Source organism: Natator depressus, chromosome 11, assembly GCF_965152275.1.
Source record: "Natator depressus isolate rNatDep1 chromosome 11, rNatDep2.hap1, whole genome shotgun sequence".
NCBI classification, from domain to species: Eukaryota; Metazoa; Chordata; order Testudines; family Cheloniidae; genus Natator; species Natator depressus.
Window position 1 is genome coordinate 59,084,915 of NC_134244.1, and position 27,323 is coordinate 59,112,237.

Here is a 27,323-nt window from a genome sequence, read left to right on the forward strand (position 1 = left end):
GCCTGCCAGTGCTAATCATTCTGATATACTAATGTCAAGAGAATTTGCATAAAATTCTCTTAAAATGCATAAAACATATTCCATTTCTTAATATTTACACTGTTCATCTTCAGTAGAAGTTAATTTTGTACCATTATTAATATTGTAGTATCAGACTTGAAATATAACAAAGGAAACTCTAAATTGAGGCTTCCATGGAGACTGTGGGCCTACCATGTACTCTACAAATACAACAATGTTGGAGGAGCAGGTTAAAGCATGGTTGCCTTCTAGCTGTACAAATATTCAGTGTCCCTGAAGCATGCCAAAGTGCTGGACCGTGATATGTAGCAAGAGTGCATAAAACAGTAAACAATTTGTCCTACTATTTATTCCTTAATTATGGAAAAATATACTTATTGTTGGTTTGACCTTTTAAACATAGTCTCTCTGGAATTTCATCAACATTGTCCAAGACTGTGGTAACAGTGCCAACTCATTTGAAATGAATCAGCAAGCAACAAAAAAGGCAAAAAAATAGAATCCTATAAGAAGGACTGATTTGGTTAACACTTTTTTGATAGTTATATACCAGTGATCACTACAGTCATATCCATAAAACAGTGCACTTCAAGTCATATGTGCACAGAAGCAAAGTTTTTCTAGTTCAGAAATGTTCTATTAGACAGGTCTATCAGGTCAGAAATTTCAACTGGCTCTAATTGGCATTCCCCTAAACTACAACATTCTTTACCTGCAGCTCAGTGATATACAAAGGTGTGAAATTATTTTCTTCCTTTGAAAACATCAGAGAAATATCAAAGACATTACTTCCAGTCTAATCTTTACAATGGTATACCCATTGATCAGTACAATCAAGTGGCAAAATATATCACAACCAAAGGAATTGTCTTTTGGAAAGTATTTTTTGATTCAAAGAGACAACTGATCAAACCAAATTTCACTGCTGCATCTACTTGCTTGCAATTTTTCAGAACACAAAAAAACCCAAAGTTATCCCATATCAAGATGGCTTTTTGTAATGTTGTATTTTTTAAATCCAATACATTGTTGTAACACGCATTTAGAGGTAACACAGAGGGTGAAGTAGCTCCAAATTATCTTGCCATTTTATAAGTAAGGCTTCTCAAACTTTGAGCCACTTTTTATTAAAGAGAAAAATTAGCCTAGTGCAATTTAAAATGACTGATGAAAATAAAGTGGAAAAGTTGACTCTTACTCAGCCTTTACAATGAAGACATTTTGGTAGTAATACAAATCTTAAATATTTCTTTAAAGTTTGTTTTAGAATTTTACACTAATTTCAATCTAGTGTTAACTGGAATTTTAAGTTGTTCATAGTCTGAGACCTAAAACAATACTGTCTAATACCTTCTGTTAGAAGCAACCCATGGTTTATTCCTAGAGCTGCCTGCAGTACTGTCTTTCCACTCCAGCCTGGAAGTCTCTCAGGTGTTAAGGAGAGGGAACCAGCCTGCCAGATATGGACCAGGCCTCTCTCTTTGGCTCCTTCTGCCTCTGCTGAGCTATAAAGAAAAGGAAGAATCAAAGAATCAGCTTGTAGTTTTCTGCAAGCCAGTTTACTTTTCATTTACATATAGGAAAGAAAGGAAGAACGGTTCAGTGACTAAGGTACTAAAGTTTGGACTTGGAACCAAGGTTCAATTCCCTACTCTGCAACAGACTTCCTGCGTGACCTTGAACAAATCACTTACTTTGTACTTTGTTTCCTGGATGTAAAATAGCACTTGCCTACCTCACCTAGATGTTGTGAAGTTAAATGCATTAAAGATTGTGAGATGCTCAGTTACTATGGTAATGGGGGCCTACAGTAGAGTATGAAGTGACATCTCACCTCCAACCTAAAAGAACCTAAAAACAATTAACCTACTGCTAAGGGGTGATCTGCACCCATTTGAGCATGGTACATCCATTACTGTCGGAAGGTGGCTGCAGCAAATATTCATACATTTTATAGTCTCATCAAACCATCTCTAACTATGAAGGAAGTCTATTTTTGAGAAACTCTGGAACATCCAAGATCAGGTGAGACTAAGTTGTTCCAATGGAATGTTGTCTTATTTCAGTTCTTTTTCTTTCCGCTGGGTTTCCATGTCAGAAAGCTGAGGAGAAGGACGACGACGACCGACAAGAGCTCTTGTAAAGTTATAAGTACGGCATTTGGTCCAACTAGTAGAACCAATATTTAAATTTAAAGACAGTTTTTACTTTAGATAAATTTTATTTAAAATAGAATTTGCTGAAAATTAACTAACTGGATTTTTATCCAATTAAGAAAAGTAGTAATTAATGTGACATATTTTGGATATTTTACTAAAATTATAATATACATTTTGCTAAGGGACAGAATAATGGAATACAGAGCCTTTCATCACCGTACCATGTTATATTCAGCCAAAAGTGCTAACAAATGGATACTGACCATCTAATAGCCCTCTGTGAAATTAATGTGGTGGGTTTATTGCCCGAGTGTAAATGCCCACATTACAAAAACTATCACTACAACTGACACTAACCAACCCCTTTGTTGGTAGTGACAGTAAAGAGGCTAAGGAGTGAAAGGATACGAAGACTGAACTCTCCCTTTCACTTAAGATTTCACCCCTCTAGGGCAGGCTAAAGCACATTAGGAAGGCAGTGCAGTGAAAGTTTATACAGCCACTGCTGCATGTGTTTCTCTGAATAATCAGAGGATTTGAGTCTCCAGACCTGTCAATCCAGTGCTGTTCATAAGAACTGAAAATCATGCACACAATTTTTTTAAATTAGTAAATTCTACTGTACACAAGAAGTGTAAATGATTTCTGGTGAATTCATATTTTCAACCCTTCAACAGACATTCTGAAGTTTCAGTAGCTAACTTAAAAAAAATATATATATAAAAAAAATAGTCACAGTTGCAAGAAGTCATGGAGAGTACCAATCATCCCAAAATCCTGAAGTACGATTAAGCTACTACATTTTTTTTTCCTTTGGCCTAAAATACTGTACGGTATTCTAAAAAATTATATTGACAAAGAACATTTCAACTAGAACTGTGCAAACTGATTCCTTGATTCGCTGGCCAAATTGGAAAATAAACAGAAAAAAATTGTTTCAAGATGGCACAAAATGAACATTCTTCAGCAAACAAAAAAACACCCACTTTTGTTTCAGGTCGAATGAAATGTTTCATTTAACGCAAAATAAAATAAAACTAAAAATCAAAAGAAAAAGTCATTTAAAATCTTAATTTTTTTTAAAAAGTGAAAAAAACCAACATTTTTCAGTTTTTTTTTACCAAAATAATCTGCTGAATTAAATACAAATTCTTAAAATGTTTTAGTTGACTCACACATGCATTTTTTTGTCCCCAAAAAAACTGTCCAAACATTTTTGCCCAACTTTAATTTAGACCTTAGAAATTAATTTTAAAGGCAGTTATTAGCTGAAATGGTTTTATGGGGTCTGTATTGTCTCCGCATGTTTTTACCTTCTCTCTTGTTGGTCCATCAGTCAGTGGAAGCACTCCATCACCAAATCATTCCTCTTTGCAGAACGTATGGGACACCTCTGTCAACTGTTCCGTGAAACTGTAAGATGAATAGGCTATAGAACTGCACATCACCCGTAAGCACTGTAAAAAGACAGGAGATAAAGCTTTGAATACACACTATCTTAGATGTCCAATAAATGAACATCCACACACTATAAGAATGCTTAAAAGTATTTAGACTATTTCATACTGAGTGGCAAAACAAAAGTCAGACATATTCTGCCCACTCATCCTACAATGGTGTCAAACAGATTGAACAAAGCTATTTCTAAGACAGAATAGACTCAGCCTATAAGCAGGCTGTTTGAGCTTTCCCAACCAGCAACATCCTTATTACAAACTGCTAAAAAGTAGTATTTAGGATTCAGAAATCTCTGGAAAGTGTTGTGTTGCTTTTGCAATGACACTTCTCTTTCCTGGGCAAAAAGGTAGTTTATACCAATATCTCTATAATACGCGAAAGATGTCATTCAAAAATTTAACAGCAAGACAGCAACTTTTTCACTGATGTCTGATAGTTTAATAATATACTTCTATACTCAGACTTAATAATACAGCAATAAAGCATTACTGCAATCAGCTCATACAATTAGGAGTGCCGAATCCATAAACTTATTCCCGAATCGTAAAATACATACTACCACTAAACTGCACAGTTATTAGGCCTTGTGCTATAGTAGGAATTTAATAATGCAAGAATTAAATTATAGATTAAAGACTCTTTCCTTTATAAGCTTGCACAGTAGTGTGCATACAGCATAGCCAAATTCACAGAGAAATGGGAGAGTTTAAAACTGACATGGTCAGTTGTCTCCAACCTTTTTGTCCTTTCAGCTTTCAAACCCTGGTCTTTCTTCCCTCCCACCCACCATCTTACCACCTCTCCTCCCAGCCTTCCCACCCCAGGACAACAATTTCCCATTTCTACTTTTAAAATCTTAGATGGAAGCCCTTAAACACGCTTCCAGTGCAGCAGGGTGAAATTCAGGTAGAAGGAGGCTAAACAATTTGATTTCAAATCCACTGGAAATGAAAAACAGATTTAAAGAATTGTATACCTTTCTGTTCTGCATTAAATTTTATAGCATTTGTCAAAGACAGAATGCCTAGACCATCATTTACTCTACTGTAAAACCTTCCTAAACCAGAGACTAAGTCAAAGATGCAATTACGTATTATATTTATTGAAGACACCGGGTCCCATAAAGATTCTTATATATGGCCTTTTGAATGCAAAGAAACCACAGTACGTCTTTCAAATAATTTTAATTTTGTTTATAAGAAACAGTTACCAATGACTTTTCACTCAGTTATCAACATCCAGAAATTCAAAACTTTGATTCTTATTGGCCAAATGCCTTGCTAAACACTGAACTAAAAATAATCCTTGATAAAAAATGACAGCAGTGCATGCTGGTGATATCTTATCCATTCAAATCAATTTGGTTTTATGTACAAGAGATCTTTGGAAAGTTTTGCAATATTATGACAAGATAACAGTGTTTATTATGACAGGGAGGTATGCTGAAAAAGCATTCAATTTGATTGAATGGATCTTTTATGCACCAAAGGAAACAGAGAAAAGACTCAGAACCCGGAGAAGTTGTAAGCCTTTTACTGTAGAAAGATTAGAACTAAAACTCTGTCAGTCACACTCATGAAGTTTAGTTATGTGTAGATAACCTCTTGTACTAGAACAGATGCATCTAGCATTCTACAATTTAACAAAATATTAGATAAATGTGAAATATCGTACACTGAGTTGGGAAAAAACAGTTTTGGGGAACCAGACACAAAATCCAATTACCCCAAATAGTTACATATTTGGGAGAAGGGGGGCAGAGAGGGTGACATTTCAGGTACATAAAGTTGAGAGGTAATAATGGCTGTGGCATAAAAATGTTCAGTTGTTCAAATACAGTACATTGCACTGTTGTTGTAGCCATGTTGGTGCAAGAATAAGAGAGAGACAAAAAGTAGGTGAGGTAATATCTTTTATTGGACCAACTTCTGTTGGTGGAAGGGACAAGCATTTGAGCTTCACCGAGCTCTTCTTCCGTTTGACACATTGGTTATCTTCAACAGCCCTGAAGAAGAGCTCGGTGAAGCTCAAATGCTTGTCCCTTCCACCAACAGAAGTTGGTTCAATAAAAGATATTACCTCACCTACCTTGTCTCTCTCAAAGATGTTACACTGATGCATATTGTTTGTCACATGCAGTCATTCTAATAAAAACTAAGTCCAAGTGATGACATTTTTCAGAGATAAATAAAAGAGCCATCAAATAAAAATGCTCAACTTATTTTAATATGGTACAATCTGAAAACAATGATAAAATAAATTAGATAACCTTAATTAAATATTGTGGCCCACTCTCTAAGAAATAGGACACTTAAGCCATATTTCCCACAACACAGTTACTAACTGCCTCAGTTACATTTACAGTTAACACCTGTTGCAAAAAGTCATTTTAAAATTATCTTTGATTAAAATCTCACAGTCATGATATGCAATACCTGAGAAAAATCAATAAACTATAGCTTAAATTTTTTAAAATGAGTCACAAAATGTTTTTGGAACCTCTAGCCATGTGAAATATTCTTATCCATAATAATAAACAAACAACAAACAATAATAATACATTACAGTGAAGAAACTCAAGAAAACACAAATTCTTAGGGTTAGAAAGTGTCAGACTCAAAGATTCACGTACGCTTAAATTCACCAGTGCCCCATCACTGTGGGCAACCCAGGCTTCAGAGATACAGATATGATTGAAATATGACTCCAATGAAGGAAGACTTACACAGATAATGGTAAACATCCAGTGATTAGATTGTAGTCATGAGCAGGAAACTAAGCTTACTCAAGATCATGCACGCACATGTTTTGTAATATCAGAGGCTACAAAGTTTTAGTTTTGTTTTTGCTAAGGTGCTAAAAACAACTGAGCAGTGGACTAAGTTTTAGATATCTGGCAAGATCTCTTCTAGCACTCATCTGAAGAATGGCACTATACAGTTGATGTAGTTAAGTATGAAAAAATTACAACATGGATTGAGACTAGGCAAAATAGAAAAGGTAAGTGGTGTTTTAATTTTTGTAAACACACTCCATATACTAAAATTAAAAAGTTACTAGGTATACTTATTAGAAAGTATTATTTAAATTACACATTAACCGTTTTACCTAAGTTATCTTTATACAATACCTTGTCATTCATTAGAGAGAGACAAGGTGGATGAGGTAATAACTTTTTATCATACCAACTTCTTTTGGTAAAACAGCCAAGCTCCTGAAGAAGAGCTCTGTGTAAGCTAAAAAACTTGTCCCTTTCACCAGCAGATGTTGGTCCAATAACAGATATTACCTCACTGACCTTGACTCCTGGGAACAACAAACAATGTCATTTCTAAGGTATTTAAAACCTTTAAATTCTATGTTAGGATTAATTAAAGCTTATATCACTCCTGTGAGGTAGTTCGTTATTATTTACATTGTACAGATAGGTAATTGAAGGACAAAATTTAAATAACCTGCCCAAGCCATAGTGAGTAGCTCGGATTAGAGCTTGGGAATTCCCAATTTCTAATTATATTCTGACCACTGGACATGCTACCTTAAAAACAAACAAAAAAATTTTCTTCCTTTACTTATCTTCATACGTTCTTAAATTCATCTCTACATTATATTAGATTACAAAGGTTTTAAAAATGTTACTTGTCTCCATGAGTTTAATGCTCATGAAAGTGAACCACCAGGTGCAGACTTTTAAAGCCATGTATCACGTGAGAACCTTACACTACACCAATACTTATGTAGCTCTGCCCACACATCGCAGTCCTGACATGCAACATCCCTACTATTCCAAACCTAGGCCTCTCTTGAACAAAAACTAGAAATAATGCTGAATAGAGCCAAATTATGGGATGGTTTTGTTTTGTGGACAGATGATGACTATCAAGAGATGGACCTCATACTTTCCATTGGTGACCTAACCTCGGATTTTAGCCCAAATGCTCCAAGAAGTGAAACATCAGTGCACTATCCTATAACCTAGTAAGAATAATTTCAAAAGCAAGAAAAAAAAGAGTACGATACAATATATAGTATGCTGGTTACTATAGAACTGTGTTCCTTATTGACCATTCAGTGATAAAATCACACATATTCGATGCCACAGTACATTTCCCATTACACTCAAAACTCAACCAAAACAAAGGACCTCATTTTTATAGGTACGTCCCCCTTTGATTTACTTACCATTTCCATTTAATAACTGGACCACACATTTCAGTGACCATACAAAACACAATTAGCTAAATAGTCACAAAGGAAGTTTTAACTAAATGTGTTTCAGCATATGCTTCAAATGTATATTAACAAAAACATAAATTTGCAATATTTCTGTCAAACAGATGAAGCAGCAGCAGGGGTTCTGGAGGAAGTTACATCCAGCCCTCCTCAGTCAGGTACATAAAGTCAGACAAAAGTTGGCCCTGCTGATGTCTGGAAAATTTTCTGTAACTGTCACATTGTTGCTAACAGTGGTTCAGGTCCACTGGTATTAGCAATGCAGGTAGCTCCCATGTATATGGGCCACTAGTTGCCAACAATGTTTTTAACACTGTGCCAATTAGGTCTGCCCTAAGCCAGGTTAAATGACATAATGTTTAAAATGAAGCAGGGCTGCAGCAGGTGGTCCATCTATGTTAGGGCTCCCAATGTTGCTAACACCAGTGCAGGTGAACCTGTAATAGCAACTGCAGACAGCGCTGATATATGGCCTTTAGAAATGTGATCCTAGGAGACCTAGTGTAGAAAGGTAAGCAGAGTGGGGAAAAAGAAGATTTTAGCAAACCAAAAACAGGGTAGGAGGGAGGAGGAGAGACCAGCTAAAATAAAGAATTTTTTAAAAAAAGAGGAACATCTAGACACAGAAGAGAGAAGAGAAAAAACAGAGAAGATGTGAACAGCTTAATATCAGGAGGAATCTGGTAATTGGGCTGAAATGCTGAAAAGCAATAGTACAGCTCCAACACAAGGGGAAAGAGTTTATTGGAGGAGTAAACAAACCTTCAATAAAATATTCAGGCTAGAATTGCTAGTCCCTTGTTTGACAGCATGTGAGTGGGAGTCACTGACGAACAAAAAAAGAAATTAGATTTGTGCACCCTTACGCCTTTTTGATTTTTTTTTAAATTAAGATATTTGATCTGTGCATGTATTTCATCTGGCGTTTATGCCATATAATTGGTCACAAAAAAGCACACCCACACAGTACTATTAAGAATAGTGCATGCTCCTCCATAAGCACACTTCAGCCTGGCCCTGGAAGAGCCACCTTTAATAAATACTACTACTTAGCAATCCATGGTCTGTCTTCTGACATTATCAACACGTTTGTCAAATGAGCACCAGTCAAGCTGGATTCCCCCCACCCCTTCATGGTGGGCACTAATCCTCTGGGAACTGGAGTGACATTACCAAACTTATTTTACACAGGTGACTGAACAGCCGCCAGATAACTTTCACTTAACACCTGAGGGAGCTGAATTCAACACAGCGACCCAAAGAGGTTGGACTGGTCCATGGACCTACTGCCACCCCGTGAGCTAGCCACTGGCCAGCCCAGCGCTCCGGCCGTTCCAGCTTTAACTGCGTGAGGGGCTGCCACAACTCCCGCCCCAGAGGCTGCTCGGCCGGCTGCTGCATCTCACTGCCCGGCGGGGCCCCTGGCCCCTTTCTTCCGTGTATCTCACAGCCTTAGTTATTCCCCCACACCGAGACGCCACCAGCCCCCTTGGCAAGTCACCTGCACCTAGACCCCAACCCGCTGCCCTCCTCGGAGACGATGCAGGGGCCTGAGGCAGCCTCACCTCAGCGGGGTGGCCGGGGACCATCCCCGCCCGCCCGCCCGCCGAAAGCGCTCCGGGCTGCGGGGAGGCGCTGAGTGCCCAGCCGGCACCTGGCACTCCCAGGCAGTCACGTCCCAGGGACCCGGTCGGTGAGGGAGACGCGCACAGGCGGGGAACGTGCCACGGCAAGAGCCCCCCGGCTCTCGGTCCCCGCGCGGAGCGGAGCTCTGAGGGGCACGGGCAGGCGGACGGCGAACGATGGGGGCCTTGCGCGCCCTGGAGAACGGATGAGGCGGTTGGGCGATTGGAGCGGCTCGGCCCCCCCCCCCGCGTCACGTGACTCAAGTTTCACTCCCAGCCGGGCTCCAGCCCTTCGCTCCCTCCTCACTGAAGCCGGCACTCGCGCTACCTCAGCCGGCCGGGAACCACTCCACCTGGCGCCGCTCTCGCCTTAACAGCCGGATCGCCGCCGGCTTCTGGGGCTCAGAGATCAGCTGATTCACGCGGGGGCAAAGGGGTGGAGCCTAACGCCAGCTCCCTCCGCGTCAGGGCGGGTTGGTAAAGAGGTCGAACTGAGGGGCGGGGGCTGGACTGAGCGCGTAGACGGGCGTCCGTTTGGGACAAACTAGTGTGAGGGGCGTTAGAGAACCGTCCGAGATGTGAGCGCCGGGGAGGAAGAGTTAGCACAAAGCGGACCGCGTGGGGATGGTTTGCCTCCCCCACCCGCACGGTGCAATGAGGGGGTGGAGAGGCGGTGGTGCTAGGGGCATTCCCCCCCTCCCCCAGGGGAACGGCACAGCCCTAACATTAGACCGATCCCATAGAGCCAGGGTAAATGCACCTTTCCCTGCACCCCAAGCACTGGTCAGCACCCACCAGCACAGGGCAGGCCTCAGCCACATCGCCCCATAGCACCCCACCTCATCCTCCTGCCTCCCAGGCCTCGGCCTGCATAGGTGGCATCCCCCACATTGCCAGCCACAACCAACCACGTGTTCAAAAATCATGTCAAGCCCCTCAAAACTTCAGGGTTCTTTTTATTTGCCTTCTGATGTTTGAGTCTCTGAGGTGCACTTGGGTCATGTTTCAAGCTTTTCTCTGTCACCACAATGGTTAGAAATGTTAGAAAAAATTTAAACTGAGAATCTTGCGTATTCACATGACTCCAGGAACTGGCACTTCGGGAAAACAACCAGATATAGTGACGCAATAAAATTGTGAGAGTTGGTAATTCTGCATCCTCAGAATGCCGGGATCTCCTCCAACCCCACTCCAGTCTCACTCCTGTAGTGCTAGGAAAGGGGTTCTCAACCTTTTTTGAATCATGTCCCAATTTTAGCATAGTTTTTCTTTTTAACTTGAAGGCCCCCATTACAATAGCAAGACAGATACTGCCACTTACCATTGCTAATGCGTTTCTTCAGGAGATACCAGGCAAATTACTCAAAAATGCAAGTCAAATGGTACTATAAAAACACCCTTACCTGTATTAGTGCTGATAATGCCAGTCAGTGAGAGATTTGAGTCAGTGGTTCGCAACCTTGTGCACAGGGTCATAATACTGTTCAAATTTGGCCAATCTGCTCCTCTGTCATGCCATGTAATTCCTGAATTATTAGAAGCCTCGCCGCATGCTCCTAGGAATTTTGATGGATCCCTGCCTGCTTCCCTGTCTGAGAACCTCTGTACTACAGCAAACCATTTTATAACATTGTACTGGAACTTGACACATACGGTAAAAACACCAGTAAAACCCAGAGTTTTACACATTCAAAACACTGGACTTGTATTACTTGCAACATCGATGTAAAGGGGTTCAGCATTATTATTCCCACTTTACACATGGATCAATGGTGGTAAAAAGAGGCAAAGGGACTTTCCCAAGATCACAGAGAGTGGATGACAGCACTGGGTTTAGATCTCAAGAGCTCCAAACTCTATATTCATTTATCTTACCATTAGAGGTCTGCTTGGACCTAATTTGAAAGCCCGACTCCAACTAGCCCACAAACGACCTGAACCCAACCTAAGCCTGAGTGTCGAGTTGTTTTCAGACCCAGCCTGACCCTGACAGTCCTCCTCTGTAGGATGTAATATGTAGACTCTCAGGGTCACCACCTCATCCTTGGGGCTTGGCCTGATGGGGCTTCCTGGTCCCCAGGTCCTGTGCCCACAATCCATTTCCTGCTGCCTCCTGCCTGTGGGGTTGGCTCAGCAGCAGCTGCATGCCCCACTCCTGACAGCCTCCCCACCTCACTGCATTGTGTGAGCTACAGAGTGAGAGGTGCAGTGAGGTTGTGGCGACCAGTAGGAGTGGCTCACACAGCCTGGACCACCGTGCCAACCCCACCGGCAGGAAGAGGTGATAAGAGACCACTGAACCTTTGCCTGAGAGTGTTGGTTGTTTTCAGGGCTGACCCAACCCCGACACTTGTAGTCAGGTCCCATCAGACTCAAGTCACATTGCAAGACTCTAACTACCACTTACTAAAGCCAGAATTTCTGGTAAGTAATAGCAGACACAGAGTGGATCATTTCTGATCCCATCCAGTAGAGGGCAGTGTTGCACATACACACTTCCAGTTCATTACCATATAAACCATGAGAAGGTACAGGAAAAGTAAAACTTAATATTGGGTATGTTACATCATATAATAAATGCTAAGAAGCAAAGTCATGACCATTTTTTTCATATTATTATTATTATTATTATTGAAACTTGAATCTCTCACCCACCTTATTTCCAAGATTTGCAGTGTGTCAAAGGAGAAGCAAGAAGTTATATTTTCAGTATTACCAACTCTCACGGTTTTATTGTGAATCTCATGAAATTTGGTTTTATTCTTAAAGTCCCAGCTCTTGGAGTCATGTGACTAGAACGTTTCTGAGCTTTCGTTTTTTTTAAAAAAGTAAGTTTCTAGTCCTTAGGGGTGCAAAGAAAAGTTTCAAAATGTGATAAAAGTTCATAAAGGCTCAAAACTAGAAGACCAATGAAAATAATTCAATATTTATAAATTTTTAACTAATCTCATTATTTTTAAACTAATCTCATGATTTTGGGACCTAACATGTTTTTTGAACATGTTTAAACAATACTGTGTTTTACTCTGAAGCCTTCAAAATATGATAAAAGACCCAATCCTTCCTCAACTCACAGAACATCCTTAATACAGGGATACTTTATACTTCTATCGCATCTTTCGTCTGAAGCTCTCTAAGCACTGTATAAACATTAAGCTTCATAATACCCCTGCAAAATAGCAAGTGTTATTACTGGAGAAACTGATGTACAAAGAGGTTAGGAAATTTATCCAACCTCACACAACAAGTCAGTGACACACCTGAGAACAGAGACCAGAAGACTTGACTCCTTTTCCTCTGATCCAACCCTCTCACAAATTATCACAACCTCTTATGGGAGAGTCCACTGGCATGTCCAATGACAAGATAATTATTATGTTTATAGAGTTAATTGGTTTGGGGCTATGACTGAAAACAAGGAGGTAGGAAAGGATAACAAGTAAGTTAGGGGGGAAATTGAAAGCTACTCTTTACAAACAGTGTGTTGTTCTTATTAAGGCACTGCCAGCTTGTAATTAACAACTAAATTATTTTTATTTAAACATTACATAAAATCAACAAGAGTCTGCTCTAGGGCCTTGTCTACATATGAAAGATTTTTCAATATCTCTTTAGGTTTTTTGGCGTAAGTACCTGCATCTGCACACAAATAATCTTTTTCTACCTTATTTTGCATCTTATCCTGCTATATACAAATATAATTACTCCACTTTGGAAGCAACATATTTTGGAATGAGTTATACCACTATAAGGTTCATGTGGATGCAGTCCTATTTCAAATTAATTATACCACTTTAGGTACTCCTTCCATAGCAATACCACACCTCATTGCTTCATATCTGGACTGACCTGTCTGATTACCTGTTATCTGCACTGCTCTGGGATCATCTTGACCAGATGTCTCCCTGTATTTGAATGCTGGTACACACCTAAGCCAATGGGAGTTTTGCTATTGAAGTCAATGGGAGCAGAATAAAGCCCCAAATTTCCAAAGTCCCAGTCCAGGGCATTAATTGCAAAACCATTCTTTGTTTCCTTTTTTTTTTAAATTATATTTAAAACACTTTAATGTTTTTAAAATAATGTGCTCTTCTGTGTAATTATTTGTGTAGTGACAAGAATGTCTTTTATATTACCTTGCAGCATTTCTTTAGATACTGAGGTGCCATAATGCAGCAGTTACAGGGAGTCCAGTATTTGCTCTCACCTTCCCTCACAGTAATCATTATAACAGTAAATTAGAGAGTCTACCTCTGCTACGTGGGCTGAATACTCCATTTTTATTCAGTACTTTGAAGTACAGACCTATTGTGATGCTTTGTTCGTTTCACTGCTTCAGCGAGCTGGGAGAAGTGACATTAGCATTTTTGTTATAACAAAGTGATTTTTTTCCTGTGATGTAGTATGAAGTGTGTCACGGAGAAATAATTCTAATCCAATCTAATCTAATCTATCATAAATTTACATCTTTCATTGGTATTTATGCTTAAATGTATTTTAAAAGGCAGTTTCCATTCACTGGGGTTTGTACAGGTGTACCTCTCTAATTTCCCTAAGCTAGACAAGTTCTGACTCAAACATACACACTTAGGATCATAATGGAGCAACAAGAGTCAGAGGATACAGAGAAAGGCGATAAATGCTCAAGAAACAGGATGTTCAATAGGTTGTTAACTGGGGAACTGCTTGGGTTGGATTGGGAAGGGAAGTCCATATAAATGAGATACCTGCTTTCCGTGTGCCATAACTTCTGCCCCCAGGACACCCATGACATGCCTCTTCCCACCCTATATGCTGGGTGGGAGGGGGAAAGTTGGTTCAAGAGGCAGCAGAGCCACTTCCACTGGCAGAGGGTTCCCATGAAAGGGGGAGATTCTTCACCCTCTCTCTGGCCAGTTTAAGGCCACTTTGCACTGATTATGCAATGTACAATTGATGGGATATATTTTGGGCTGGATTCATCACTCTGCTAAAGCTACTTTGTGCTCATAGCCCAGAATATATTCCATCAATCACAGCATGCTCTGTCCTTCAAAAAAAACAACCAAACAAGGACATGCAGTGCCCAAAGCCTACATTATTATTACATGATAGCTAACAACTTAGATGCACAGAAGTGAGGAAATTCAAATGTACAGTTTCTGCAGAAACCATAGCTCACCCACACTGTACATATAAAATGGCATAAAACCTCACAGCATGTACTATAATTAATGCAAGCTATTATATATGTACAAGCAAACCAAGCCACTGTTGCTGGGGGAACCAGAACATTTAATTACTTGGTAAATTACACTGAATTACTTCATTAAAACACTATTGAATTAACAGAGGTTTTCTTTTCCCATTGAGCTTGTACATAAATATTGGCAGTTTTTAGAAGCTACTGGGCCAAATTAACTGAAATCAATGGAGTTACACCAGGGATGAATTTGACCCATTGGGTGTTGGACTGATGGAGGAAAACTGCTGAAATCATGAGACTACTTGAGGTACAAACCTCATGTGAGTCATATGAACACTCTGGCATAACACGCTTCTAGCAACAGAGGAGCAGAGAGTCGAAAGAAAGAGATTAAGATAATATTTTTTTACCAAACTCAGGAGAACATGGGGGAAGCACTGTGTGTAAATGCTCTCAAACCTGGATCATGCTGTTGCTGTTCAGAGAGAAAGGGCTCTCAACGCAGCCAGAGTACCCAGTCTGTGGAAGTGGAGTCTATGATGGAGGTATTCAGTATCCCAGACAGCGTTTTAGCAGAGAGATAAATAAAGGAGCTCAGAGTCTGCCATTCTGTTTGGAAGTCGGAAATGTCTGCCGTGTTTTTCTAATTCACTAAGGGTCAAACTTTCCATTGAAACCACACAGAGGACTTCTGGCTATCTCAGCTCTAGTCTTGTGGATTCCCTGCTGAGAGGAATTATAATCGCCCCATGCTTTAGCTTGTGAAGAATTCCCTCCATCTGATGTTTTCAGGAGAAGTCCCACTCCAGCTATCTCTGTGCAAGACAGAAAGGGGAGCCAAAGATTTACAGCTTGCTAAAGGAGGCATCCTGCTGTGGATTAGAAATCCTGTTACATCTGGATTAAATAGTATATAGGCATCCAACCCAGTGCAGTTGTGCTATATGTGTTTGGAGGCTGCACACCACTAATTATTATTTTTATTTAATGTTGACATATTAAATAAATGTCATAACTTTGCATGGTGTTTTACAGCAATAAAAAGACAAATGGGTCAAGTCAGAGATGATGTATAAAAATGTGTCAGTTACATAGTGGTAAGAGAGTCTCAGTGCTTATGCTCTAATGAATTTGTTAGTCTCTAAGGTGCCACAAGTACTCCTGTTCTTTTTGCGGATACAGACTAACACGGCTGTTACTCAGAAACCTGTCAGTATGAAGGGTAATTGTGGGGGAAGGGAGCAGAAGAAGGTGTAAATTTAGACTTCCGTAAACCTCTCTTCTGAATTTGCTTTGCAGTCCCTGCCCCAAACAGATTACAGCCAAAACAGAGGGGTAAATCAGCCCAGTTACTGATGCATTCTTAAATATCAGCTTCGCAAGCTATACCATATACAAAAGCTGTAAAATGTAAACAGTTGATCCCATTATGGCTACTTAGAGAATCAGCAGATGGGCACGAGTGTGGGAAAGGAGATGGGAAAAAAAACAAGAGCTGAAAATCAGAGAAAATGAGGAGAAAAGAGAGAAAATCATCAATAAGTAGGAGGAATTTGTCTTTGATTTAGTTTGCTTCCTCCCTCTCAGTTACCAGATCTGAGCAGAGTGCCACATCCCATGGATTCACTCCAATCACAGTGGTTCCAAACACTCCAACTACAAAAGTCTGGGAGAAAGAGACCACGGAGTAACAGCGATCCTTCCCAGGAGATGGATTTTGTGAAGAGATTCCAGTGGGTGAGTGTGCAGTATGTATACAGCCATTATAAGATGTTTATCCAGAGATGATCATTAGCCATGAATCACAGTATAATTATCCAGCATTGTGTACAGATGTCATGCAAATAGCCTTTGTTTTGCTGGGGGGGAAAAGGATCTAAAAAAATGCCTTTTCCTCATCTAAGCAGAGACAGGGCCTCCCGTTTGGAACGGCCTCATCCTACCTGAATCTGGAGAAGCTGTATGAAGGTTCTTACTCTACAGTTTACAAGGGGATTAGCAGGTGAGCAGGTTCCAGAGGGAGCTTCCTGCCATTTTGCCATTCATTTAGTCCACTGAAACCAGCGGACCTTCCCAGAAGTGAATTTGAAATTAGAAGATTCTGAATATTCAAAACGAGAGAGGAGCAAATAAAGGGTTTTGTTTTCCCTTTACTGGGATATTACACACAATTGTGAGACCCGTTCAGTTTCTCAGAGAAGTTATTTGTTAAGATGGAGGGTGCTTTGCCCTATCAGAGCTGTGCAGTCATCTTAAAGCTGTTCCAAAGGAGGAGCTCTAGATTCCCCTGGCAAAGCAGAATCCTCGGATGGTGTGAAGCTGCTTAAGTCTTCATTGTGGGGTGCTGCCAGGAGGCAAGGAGGGTGTGTTTTGACACGTGGAGAGGGCAGAGTGGAAGTACAATGCATTCCACTGACACTTAGCCAACAGGATGGTTCTTAGGGGACTATTTTAGCCAACTCAAATTTGTGCCAGTGCCCAAATGGCCACCAACCTGTCCAGGATTAGAGGAGCCATTAAGGTGGTTTTGAATCACCTTTGCTGCCCCTTCACAGTTGTGCTGAGCATGACCTTGACAGAGTCCGGGACTGAGCCTTTAAATGCCTTATTAGAAAAGCGCAGAATAGTCCCAAGTGAATTAGTATTAGTTGGCATGTTAGGCACTGATGGGCACCTTCTGAGTCCATTTATGTCCTTTCACTCTGACCCTTTAGAATAAATGGCCACTTGGTGGCTTTGAAAGTAATCAGTCTGGAGACAGAGGAAGGAGTGCCTTTTACTGCCATCCGAGAAGGTAAGGACATGTAGTCAATCCAAACATTGAAGAGAGAGTGGGAATATCATTTTTCAACATGTATTTTAATTTAAAATCTCCATATCTGGCAACTTCCTAACTTCTTTTTATTTTCTTGCCTGCTCTGCTCTTCTGCTTATACTTTATTATGAGCATTTGTATAATTCTGTTTGCCACTGGTGGGTTTAGGAACAAGCAGAAGTTTGGTTTTGTGATTAAGGCATTGGATTAGGACTCTAGACATCTGGGTCTGATTTGTGTGTCACTTAATCACCTAATCTCTCTGGGCCTCAGGTTCCCATCTGTAAAACATGGATAATAAGACTTCCTTTCTTGCATTCTTTATCTGTCTTTAGATTTTGACTGCAGGCTTTTCAGGGCAGACAACAACTCTTACTGTGTTTGAACAGTGCTTAGCATAAATTGGAATGTGTAGGTGCTACAATAATAAATAATAACAATTGTAGATAATTGAAAATGTCCATGGCAATAAAAATATATGAGTTGACAGTGATTCTTTAATAATACAGTAATACTTTTGATGAAGATCCCAAATGCTTTATATAAAGGGTATTATTACTAAGTATTTTACAGCTGGGAAACAGAGGCACAAAGAGACTGAGTAATTTACCCAAAGCTGCACAGGAAGCTAGTTTCAGAAATTGAACAACAACTTAAGTCTCTTGACAATCAAAGTCATGCTTTAACCACTAGACAAGACTGCCTGCGGAGAAAAAATAGCATGCGATCGTATAATTAAGGATTGTGTCATGCATATGAACAAGGGAGATGGCTTTGATACCCTGATACTCTTTTAACATGGCATGTTGTATGTAATAGATTATCATACTGATGGCTGTTCATATCAGGAGCATTAGAAATTCCGGTCTGATGGCAGACATTTTTAGATACAGCTGACTTTTGGGAAAATGCACCATTTCAACATGGCAAGAAATGTTTCTCAACATGAGACCTCATAGAGCACTGGGCTAAATGTCTGCAGCTTTCTTGATTTCTTTCCTTTATGTCTTTCCTCAAGTTCCTGATTTTTTGTCTTATCAGTTTAGATGCCCCTACAAACATAATTTCCCAAACTGCCTGTTTAATCTACCATTAAGGCTGCTTTTTTAGTATAAGATCCCAAAGGAAATATAATCCAGTTTCTTTTTTACACTGAGGAGAATAGAAGTAGAAATATGTAACCTTTCTGCCAGTCTATTGTCTAATATAAGTAAAATCTATAAATGGAAGGGGTCATGACACTCCAGTTTTATAGTTCCACTCAGAATTGCACTTCAAAGCTGGGGTTGATTTTGCCAATGCTCACATCAGTGGTATGCAGGGGGAGACCAGATGGAACCGCATTCACAGGACAACCCTAGAACAGAGAAGGAGGTCCAAACTCTGCTCTCAGTTACACCAGTCTAAATCCAGAGTAACTGCAGAGAAGTCAGTGGAGCTGCTTCAGGTTTACACCAATGTAAACAAGATCAGAATTGGTGTGGACACTTTACCCCAATTCTGGGTGAAAGCAAAGCGAGATACCGAGCTGACCCTATTTGCAGGGAAGCTCATATTATGGGGCCACTGACACTCAAAGTAGGACCATTTGCTGATCTACTTACCACAAGAACCTTACCAGTACAATAAGCTTTAGAAGAGAATCCCTCCAACATTTACCTGCTTAGAACTCTGGTGCTAGTTCTTTACTCAAAAGATCAGGTTGCCCTAATTTAGGGTGAGCTGCTTAATTGAGGTGCCTTAATTGAAATGCCAAGAGCCTTTAATTTCCATTCACTCAGATAAAACTAAGAAGTTCCTAAGAAGGATCTATTTTAAATAGTTCTTATGTGTTGTATTGAGCTTTGTGACATCTGACATCTTAAATTTACAATGTAAGTCAATAGTGCAAGTGTCATTAAACAAAGCTTTAGATTTATTAACATGTTGCACTCTATGTTACCTTAAAGGAGTGGCACTAAACACTTAACAGCCAAAGGGGTAATTTATCTGAGAGAGCCTCAAAAGGATTAAACATACTTAAGGCACAATTATGGCTGTAATGCTACAGTAGAGGGATGCTGAGATGCACCAGCTGAAAGGCACTGAGACCTCTAAGAGGCACTATGTCCAACTCAGGACACAATAGTCTTGATTCTTCATTTCACTATAGAGCCTTTGTGCTGCTCCACTGGTACAAAAGGGCGGGAAACCCACAGGATCTGGCCAGCTGGGAATTCCTTCATGATAGAAGAATCTCTGGGTAGCATAAAGCCAGTGTAGTTGCATTATATCTCTCCCCTCCAAAGCATAAGGGATGTGGCTAAAGCATCTTTATTTGGTCCATAGGAATCCAGATACAATTTTTAGAGGAGCCCTGAGTTTACTACACTATGTCAAGGGCTCGACTAACCCCTGGATGGCCTTGGAATCAGGGAGTCTCAAAAGGCTGCTTTTGCCGACCTCTTGGTGTCCTGGACTGAGCACAATTTGATTGAGTGCAAGAATTGGACTCAAAATCTCTGGAGCACCAGAGATCTGCAGGCCAGCAGCCTCTGATACATCCTTTCTCCTCCCTCTCCATTGGGAAAGCTATTATTGTCTCAAGCCTCAGGCAGAACAAGGCCTCTGAGGATATGTCTACACTGCAATTACGAACCTGCAGCTGGCCTGTGCCAGCTGACTTAGGTCACAGGGCTCAGGCTAAGGAGCTGTTTAATTGCAGTGGTGACATTTGACCAAGGCCCGCAGTCTGAGCTCTGGGACCTTCCCAGTTTGCAGGGTCCTAGAGCCCAGGCTCCAGGGTGAACCAGACATCTACACTGCAATTAAAGGTTTCAGAGTAGCAGCCGTGTTAGTCTGTATTCGTAAAAAGAAAAAAGAAAAGGAGTACTTGTGGCACCTTAGAGACTAACCAGTTTATTTGAGCATGAGCTTTCGTGAGCTACAGCTCACTTCATCGGATGCATAGCATATCGTGGAAACTGCAGAAGACATTATATACACACAGAGACCATGAAACAAAACTTCCTCCCACCCCACTGTCCTGCTCGTAACAGCTTATCTAAAGTGATCATCAAGGAGGGCCATTTCCAGCACAAATCCAGGTTTTCTCACCCTTCCCCCCCCCCCCCCCCACAGACACACATACAAACTCACTCTCCTGCTGGTAATAGCCCATCCCTCTTTGAAACCTCTCTTTATAATGCGCATGATAATCAAGGTGGGTCATTTCCAGCACTAATCCAGGTTTTCTCACCCCCCCCCCACACACACCCCCCTCCAAAAACCACACACACAAACTCACTCGCCTGCTGGCAATTAAACAGTCCCTTAGCCCAAGTCAGCTGGCACAGGCCAGCAGCAGGTTTTTATTGCAATGTAGATGTACCCTGATTGTGACTATCCCCTAAGCAAGGCACAAAGTGCTGAGACTTTGTGCAATCTCTCCCTGCCAGCCTGTCTCTGCTGCGCCAGGCAAGCTAGACCTCAGAATACAAAGATGAGTGTAACAAGCTTGTTTTATAGTAATAAGTACTGCGGTCATCAGCGCAAGTTACAGGAGGAACTACCACCATGAACCAAACATTTTCACTTACCTAAGTTGGCTACCAACATAAAGATTTAACCTGTCTGTGTTTCATTTTAAATTGGTATTTTAACCTCTGGAGCTAACCACCACAGTGTCAGGATGAGAGCTGTGCATAAGTAACTTTTTGGTTCAGCGGCCAAATCAAAAAAATATTTAATTTCAGTTCAACCTGAAATGAATTTTTTTTCAAATTTTTCGGCAAACCCAAAAAGTAGAAAAATAAAATAAAATAAAAATAGTTTAGGTTTGAACAAAACATTTAGGTTAATTTTTATGGGATTGTTTACCTTTAAAAAAAATAAAACTGAAGTAAAATTCAAATCAAAAAGTTGTTTCAAGTAAAAATGTAAACTGTTTTATTTCAAAAATGTTTCAACTTGTTTTATATTTTTAAATGGAAACAATTTGGCTACACAAACAACACAAATTCATGAAATGTTTCAATCAGTCAACCCAAATCTGCATTTTTCAGAAAAAAAGGGGTTTTCTGAAAAATTTTGCCCAGTTCTAGTTAGGACTTCATGTGATGTCTCCCGCAAGTTGGAATGCACAGTGCTTGAGCCACATGTGGCTTGTGAATCTGATGGTTGAGTCAATGCTCTTTTTAAGGCAGAAATTGCCTGTTAATATGTGTGTGTACAGCGCCTAGCACAATGGGACTGATTGGGGTCCCTGGACTGGACTGTATTACAAGCAATAAATACTAATTGCTCTAGCATTTAATGTCCATTCAAAATTCTAGAGACATTCTGTTGGGAAGTTTCCTTAATGAGATTGTCAGCTGCAGCCCATCCCTAGCGTGAGAAACGCTAAAGCATGCCCACAGGGGAGAGTCGAGTCTAGTGGGCTGTATACTTGCAGTGGCTCTGCCAGCTGGTTAGGCAAGCAATAAAAACATGCTGAAGTTATATAAATGCAGCTGAGGTACTGTTAACTTAATGACTGCACTCTTGGCACTCATTAGAGAGTAGTTCTGTGGAGCATGAAGGTGTGAGAATTAACCAATATGCTTTTCAAAAACAGAAACTGGCGAAATCCTGCCTAACATCTAAACCAGTTTACACTGGCATAGATATCAGCACAAACTCCCTGATATTGTACTTCTTGAAAGTGACTACAAACCCTCTTCTGCACAAAGTCAACCTTGCCCCAAAATTGGGTGGCAGCTCCCATGTGCAGCCTGGGAAGTCATAGAATGTGCTGAATCAGTGCATCTTCTCAGAAACCATGAGAGAGGGCAAGTGGTGACAATGTTGCCAGCCTTCCTTTAGGATGAAATCCCCCTTGCAGTACACAAGGGGCCAGACTGTTTCATGAGGGCCATGTAACTCCCTCCCTCAGCTTCAGAGTATCTGGCCCAGCGATTTTTCCAGACAGCCTGATTGATGAAGCCATGTATAACCCAGGCCATAAATATGCTACTTCCACTGCCAAAAGCAGCTCTTGGGCTCATAGCTTCATTTCTGTTTCACCAGCATCTCTTCTCAAGAGTCTGAAACACGCCAATATTGTGCTCCTGCACGACATTATCCAGACAAAGGACACTCTGACATTGGTCTTCGAATACATGGTGAGCTGCTCCTTTGCTAGTTTGTTATGAAGCATCAAGAAGAGACCTGGTGATAGTATAATGAATGTTAATATTTCATAGCATTATCAAAAGAAGGTGTTATGATTATTACATACAGTGATTATTTCTTTCACTCTCAATATCTGACTTCAATCTATATGGCCTTGGCTCTTCCTGCTTCCTTTCTCCCTTTAGTGACAGCCACATTCAAGAAGGGTCTCCCACCGTATTTGCACTACACTGGCAGAAGCTGATTTCCTTCATTGCTACCATGATAAAGTGGTGAAACCTGTGCTGTTGAGACACAGTTTCTCTCACCATTGATCTCAGTCAACAAGCTCCCTAATTTCAGCATCTGGTTTGGTAAAAATCAACAAAAAGACCCATTAAGCAAGCGGGAAAATACATGAGTCAGGGTTTCCTCTATTTGCAATTTTCTGACCACTAGTAGCCCCTGGTCTTAAACTGTTAGGATGGGCCAACATGCTGATCAGGGCCCTGATTTCATATACCACTTAAGCATGTGCTTAACTTTAAGGATGTGCTTAAGTGCTTTGCTGGATCAAGACTTAAGTGAAGTGTTTCTTTCCAGGGTGAAAAAAATACAACTTTGCAACCTGTGTTGTTTTCTACACTTTAGTCACAAAAGGGTCACTGCCATTATATGTATGTTGTACCACTGTGGATTTGACTTAATAGTGTGATCCTAGTCAGTCTTCCCTAGAGCTGATTCACCTGCAGCTTTGTCCTAAGTCGTCTTTCCTTCTCCCCCCCACACTTATTTAGCACACAGATCTGGCACAGTACATGGCCCAGCATCCTGGAGGACTTCATGCTCACAATGTCGTGGTGAGTTCTTTAAGGGACAAGTATCCCTTAAAGCATGAAATGTATGTTTATTTTCCATTATGGAGAGTCATTGTAAAATGTTGCGGTGCTTAAAACATCTTAAATCTTTTGCTAATATCTATTTATCTCAAATACCTGACAAACAGTTCAGAGAAAAGATCTAGTTGTTAAAGATTTAACCATACTCACTCTTCAATTAAAGATTGAAAAAGTCCTCACTCCAGTTTTCTGACTGTTCAAGAAGGCTTCAACAACATCTTGTGGCAATGAGTTCCATCTCTATTTAATTCATTACTTTATCATCTCCCCACTCACTGGTCTCTTCTCAAAACTCAACAATCTATCCCTCCTAATATGGAACTATCTTCATGTCTCTAAGCTTTCTAGATCCCTTTTATTTCTGCTATATCTTTCTGAGGTAGGTTGACTACAAGCGAGGGTGAGGGTGTACCATTAATTTATAGAAGGGCATTGTAATATTTTCTATATCTTCTATCCCATTTCTTACACATCCTCACATTTTGATTGCTTTTTTTTTACCTCCACTGCATACTGAGAAGCGGTTTCCATTGAGATGTCCACAATGAACACCCAGGTCTTTTTTCCTGAGTAGTTTCAGTTAATTTAGAACCCATCACTGTGTATGCATAATTCAAACAACTCCTCCCAACGTGCCCCATCTTACGTCTGTGAACAATGAATTTCATTTGTCATGCTCTCCTAGCTTTATTAGGCCCCTCTGAAGTTCCTCAAAGTCTTCTCCCATCTTAACTAATTTAAATAATTCTGTCATCTGCAGATTTTGCCACTTTACTCGTCGCCCATTTCCCCAGATCATTAATAAAGTTATTAAACTACACCCTTTCTGACGGTCAACCCCCTCTAAATCTTTTGCCTTGTTTAAAAATAAGGACTTATCTGAATCCTTGTTCAGATGTCAAACACTCTCAAAGTTCAGAGATGTCCACGATCCAGTGTTTTTGTTTTGGCACAGTTCTACTTTTTACAAAATCTTCGTCACATTAATATTCTAAAACAAAATGGCAGGTTGCAAGTTCTCTGGAGCAAAGACCATATCTGCCTGTATGTTTATATAGCACCTAGCACAATGATTCTCTGATCCTGGTCAGGGCATCTTAGTACTACCCTAACATAAATGTTAAATATCAGAAACATTTCAGAATATCAGAAATGTTTAAGGCTGAATTCTGGTTCCATTAACTAAAGACGAGTTTTGCCACTAACTGTAATGGGACCAAAATTCAGCTCTTAGGTTGTTTAAAAAAAGGAAGATTTTTTAGTGTATAGTAAAATAATTTAGGAAAAGCAGGTTCATACCCTGCAGTTTCTACTCTCCTGTAGAGCACTGGATGAGCAAATGGCTCCTATTCTAATATTTTTAAACTAATGTTACAATTCAGAATGGAAACCTAAATTAATTGGAATGGAATTGTGGTGCTCAGCCTTTGCCCATTATAATTCCAAAATTAATGCCAACCTTGACTGACAGGGGAGATCTCAGAAGCGTGTGGGCAACAGTCACTTGCCCCTGAAGATGGAGCTCCTCGGCGTCTCCACTTCCAGAAAATGATGGGTCGGTGCAGTGCACCACACAAGTGCTATGCCACCAGGAAGGCTTGTTTAAAAAAAACCCAAAAAACTGTAACGTGGTCTGACTGGCACTTGCATTAGTAAATACGAGCCAGCTGCCCTCCTTAGATGTTTTCATTTGTCATTGACAAGAAGACTGGAAAACAGCAAAGTGATTTACTATGAGCCTGCAGGAGGGTGTCGTATGGCTTGTTTCTTTCATCCTTGCGAAGCAATTTTTGAGATCTCACATGGAAGATGCTATATAATATTATTTTGCATTTTTATATCTGATTTTTGTTTGCCTCTTTTCCAGTAGAAAAGCTAACCATGAATGTCACCTTTTTTTCTAGTCTCCAGGAAAGGTCTCAGATAAAAAGTGTTTCCCCTCTGGAGAAGGCTAATAACTTATGCAATGAGTTGTTTTCTATCCTTCATGCCTTTTCAGACCCTGTTCTGGGTCTGATTCTCATTTACTTTAGGATCACTTTACACTGCCAGAGTAGTGAGAATCAGGCCCTCTGGCTTTATTTTTTCCTTCTGAATCCTCTCTTCTCCTTCTCCCTCTTTTCTTCTGTGGTTTTTCCTCCTCTACGTACATTTTTCCTCTCTGGCGTCTCCCTCAGTGATTAACACCAATACCAGGACATCTGACATTGCAGATGCTGTGTCTGTGCTTTGGGAAGCCTTAAGTCATCTTTGCTCCTAAAATAAACAGTCAGATTCTAAAGGGCAAAGCTTTTGAAATGCCCATTTAGGATATGAAAAGTGACAGCCCCTTCACTGTCACAGTATGACACACTGAAAGCATCAGGGAGACTGGTAGGAAGCATATAACCATCAGCTGATGTAACTATCGAAGATTCCATAATTTTTATTGTTGCAATTTTCCAGTCCCCCTGCTCAGCCTGTGCCACTGCTTAACAAGTTGACAAAGTTTTTACTGATTCCTCCCTCCCTTTTGCACCGTTTCATTGTAAAGGTTTTCCTGACATTCAGAGTAAATACATTGATGCAAAATCCCACAAATCTGCTAAAGTTTGTTGCCCGTTTTTTCTAGCTCTTCATGTTCCAACTTTTGCGAGGCCTGGCTTACATCCACCAACACCACATTCTTCATCGTGATCTGAAACCCCAGAACTTGCTCATCAGTTGCCTCGGCGAGCTCAAATTAGCTGACTTTGGTGAGTCGCTGCCTAGTTACAACTAGCGCATCTAAGAGCCGTGTTTTCACATACTTATATTTACGCATCCAAAGCCACCAATGGGTATGTGAGCATAACCTCTCTCACTGCACTTCAAGAAAAGCATTTCTGTGATCAATCTGTAGACCTGATCCTCCTCTCCTTATACTGGTTTACACTGAAAGTAACTTTATTTAAAACAATACAATTCCAGTAGTATAGGAGTAATTCCAGGGAGATGAGAATCAGACCCCGACATTAAATATGTTGCATACAGAATAGATGATTATGTAGGGAAGGGTAGAGATTTTATTGGCATGAACTTGCTTTGCCAAAACTGAATTATACAGGTCATCCCAAATGTGGGCTAATAAAACTTTCCTTTCACACCATCATGTATTCTGCATATGCCACATTTTACAGGACAAAATTATGTTAGAAATGTCCGAGATTTACTTTTTTCTTTTTAAATTGGCAGCATTTTTGTTACCCTTCCTCTCTGTAAAGTCAGTTCATCTCAGCCCCACACAGCCAATGATACAAACCTTGTAGAGAGAAAAAAATATAACTAAACCTTTAAAATTTTTATAAAAATCATAACATCTTGATTTTAAGGTCTGATAATTTGAGATCTAAGAGGGTTACGAATAAAGGCCTTGAATTCTCCCTTACACTAAGGCCCCTTTATACCCCTCTCACAGTTACACCCACTTTAAGGGCCAAGCTACAGCAGTGTCAAAGTAACTGAGAATTCAGGCCAAATGCTTCAGAGCTGTGGGAAGGAGAGATTCTCAGCTCTCCAGTGGTATAAGGCTTCCTTTTTCCAGCCCTGATGAGTCTCACCATATTTTGGGACAGATCCTCAGCTGGTAGTGTTGCCACTTTTGGGTGGACATATTCCTGAAGGTTTCATCACATGACATAATCTTTAATTAAAGATTAATCTTTAATTCCTGGGGACTACAGGACAATCCTGGAGGGCTGGCAATCCTACCAGCTGGTGTCAATGATCATAGCTACATAGAAGTCCATGGATGGAACTATGACAGTTTTTACACCAGCT

The 27,323-nt window shown here is 40.4% G+C and overlaps 2 protein-coding genes across 3 annotated transcripts in view; one reads left to right on the forward strand and one right to left on the reverse strand.

Moving 5' to 3' along the window:
- The window catches only part of ALS2 (alsin Rho guanine nucleotide exchange factor ALS2), a 66,027-nt gene extending 56,117 nt beyond the window's left edge, over positions 1-9,910 (reverse strand). Inside the window, exons 1-3 of one of the 2 annotated variants that reach the window (XM_074967928.1) lie at positions 9,825-9,910; positions 3,494-3,637; positions 1,372-1,526 (exon numbers count right to left, since the gene is read on the reverse strand). In XM_074967928.1, the coding sequence (XP_074824029.1) occupies positions 1,372-1,526; positions 3,494-3,513 (175 nt within the window). In that variant the 5' untranslated portion in view covers positions 3,514-3,637; positions 9,825-9,910. Of the gene's footprint in view, positions 1-1,371; positions 1,527-3,493; positions 3,638-9,436; positions 9,623-9,824 lie in introns of those variants that run through there. The other variant, XM_074967927.1, reaches the window with a different exon arrangement.
- A 5,052-nt stretch (positions 9,911-14,962) lies between these two features.
- CDK15 (cyclin dependent kinase 15) overlaps positions 14,963-27,323 on the forward strand; it is a 55,057-nt gene continuing 42,696 nt past the window's right edge. Inside the window, exons 1-7 of the mRNA XM_074966884.1 lie at positions 14,963-15,226; positions 16,269-16,418; positions 16,589-16,683; positions 17,396-17,475; positions 22,543-22,637; positions 23,424-23,486; positions 26,137-26,260. Coding sequence (XP_074822985.1) covers positions 15,107-15,226; positions 16,269-16,418; positions 16,589-16,683; positions 17,396-17,475; positions 22,543-22,637; positions 23,424-23,486; positions 26,137-26,260 — 727 coding nt within the window. The 5' untranslated portion in view covers positions 14,963-15,106. The remainder of the gene's footprint in view (positions 15,227-16,268; positions 16,419-16,588; positions 16,684-17,395; positions 17,476-22,542; positions 22,638-23,423; positions 23,487-26,136; positions 26,261-27,323) is intronic.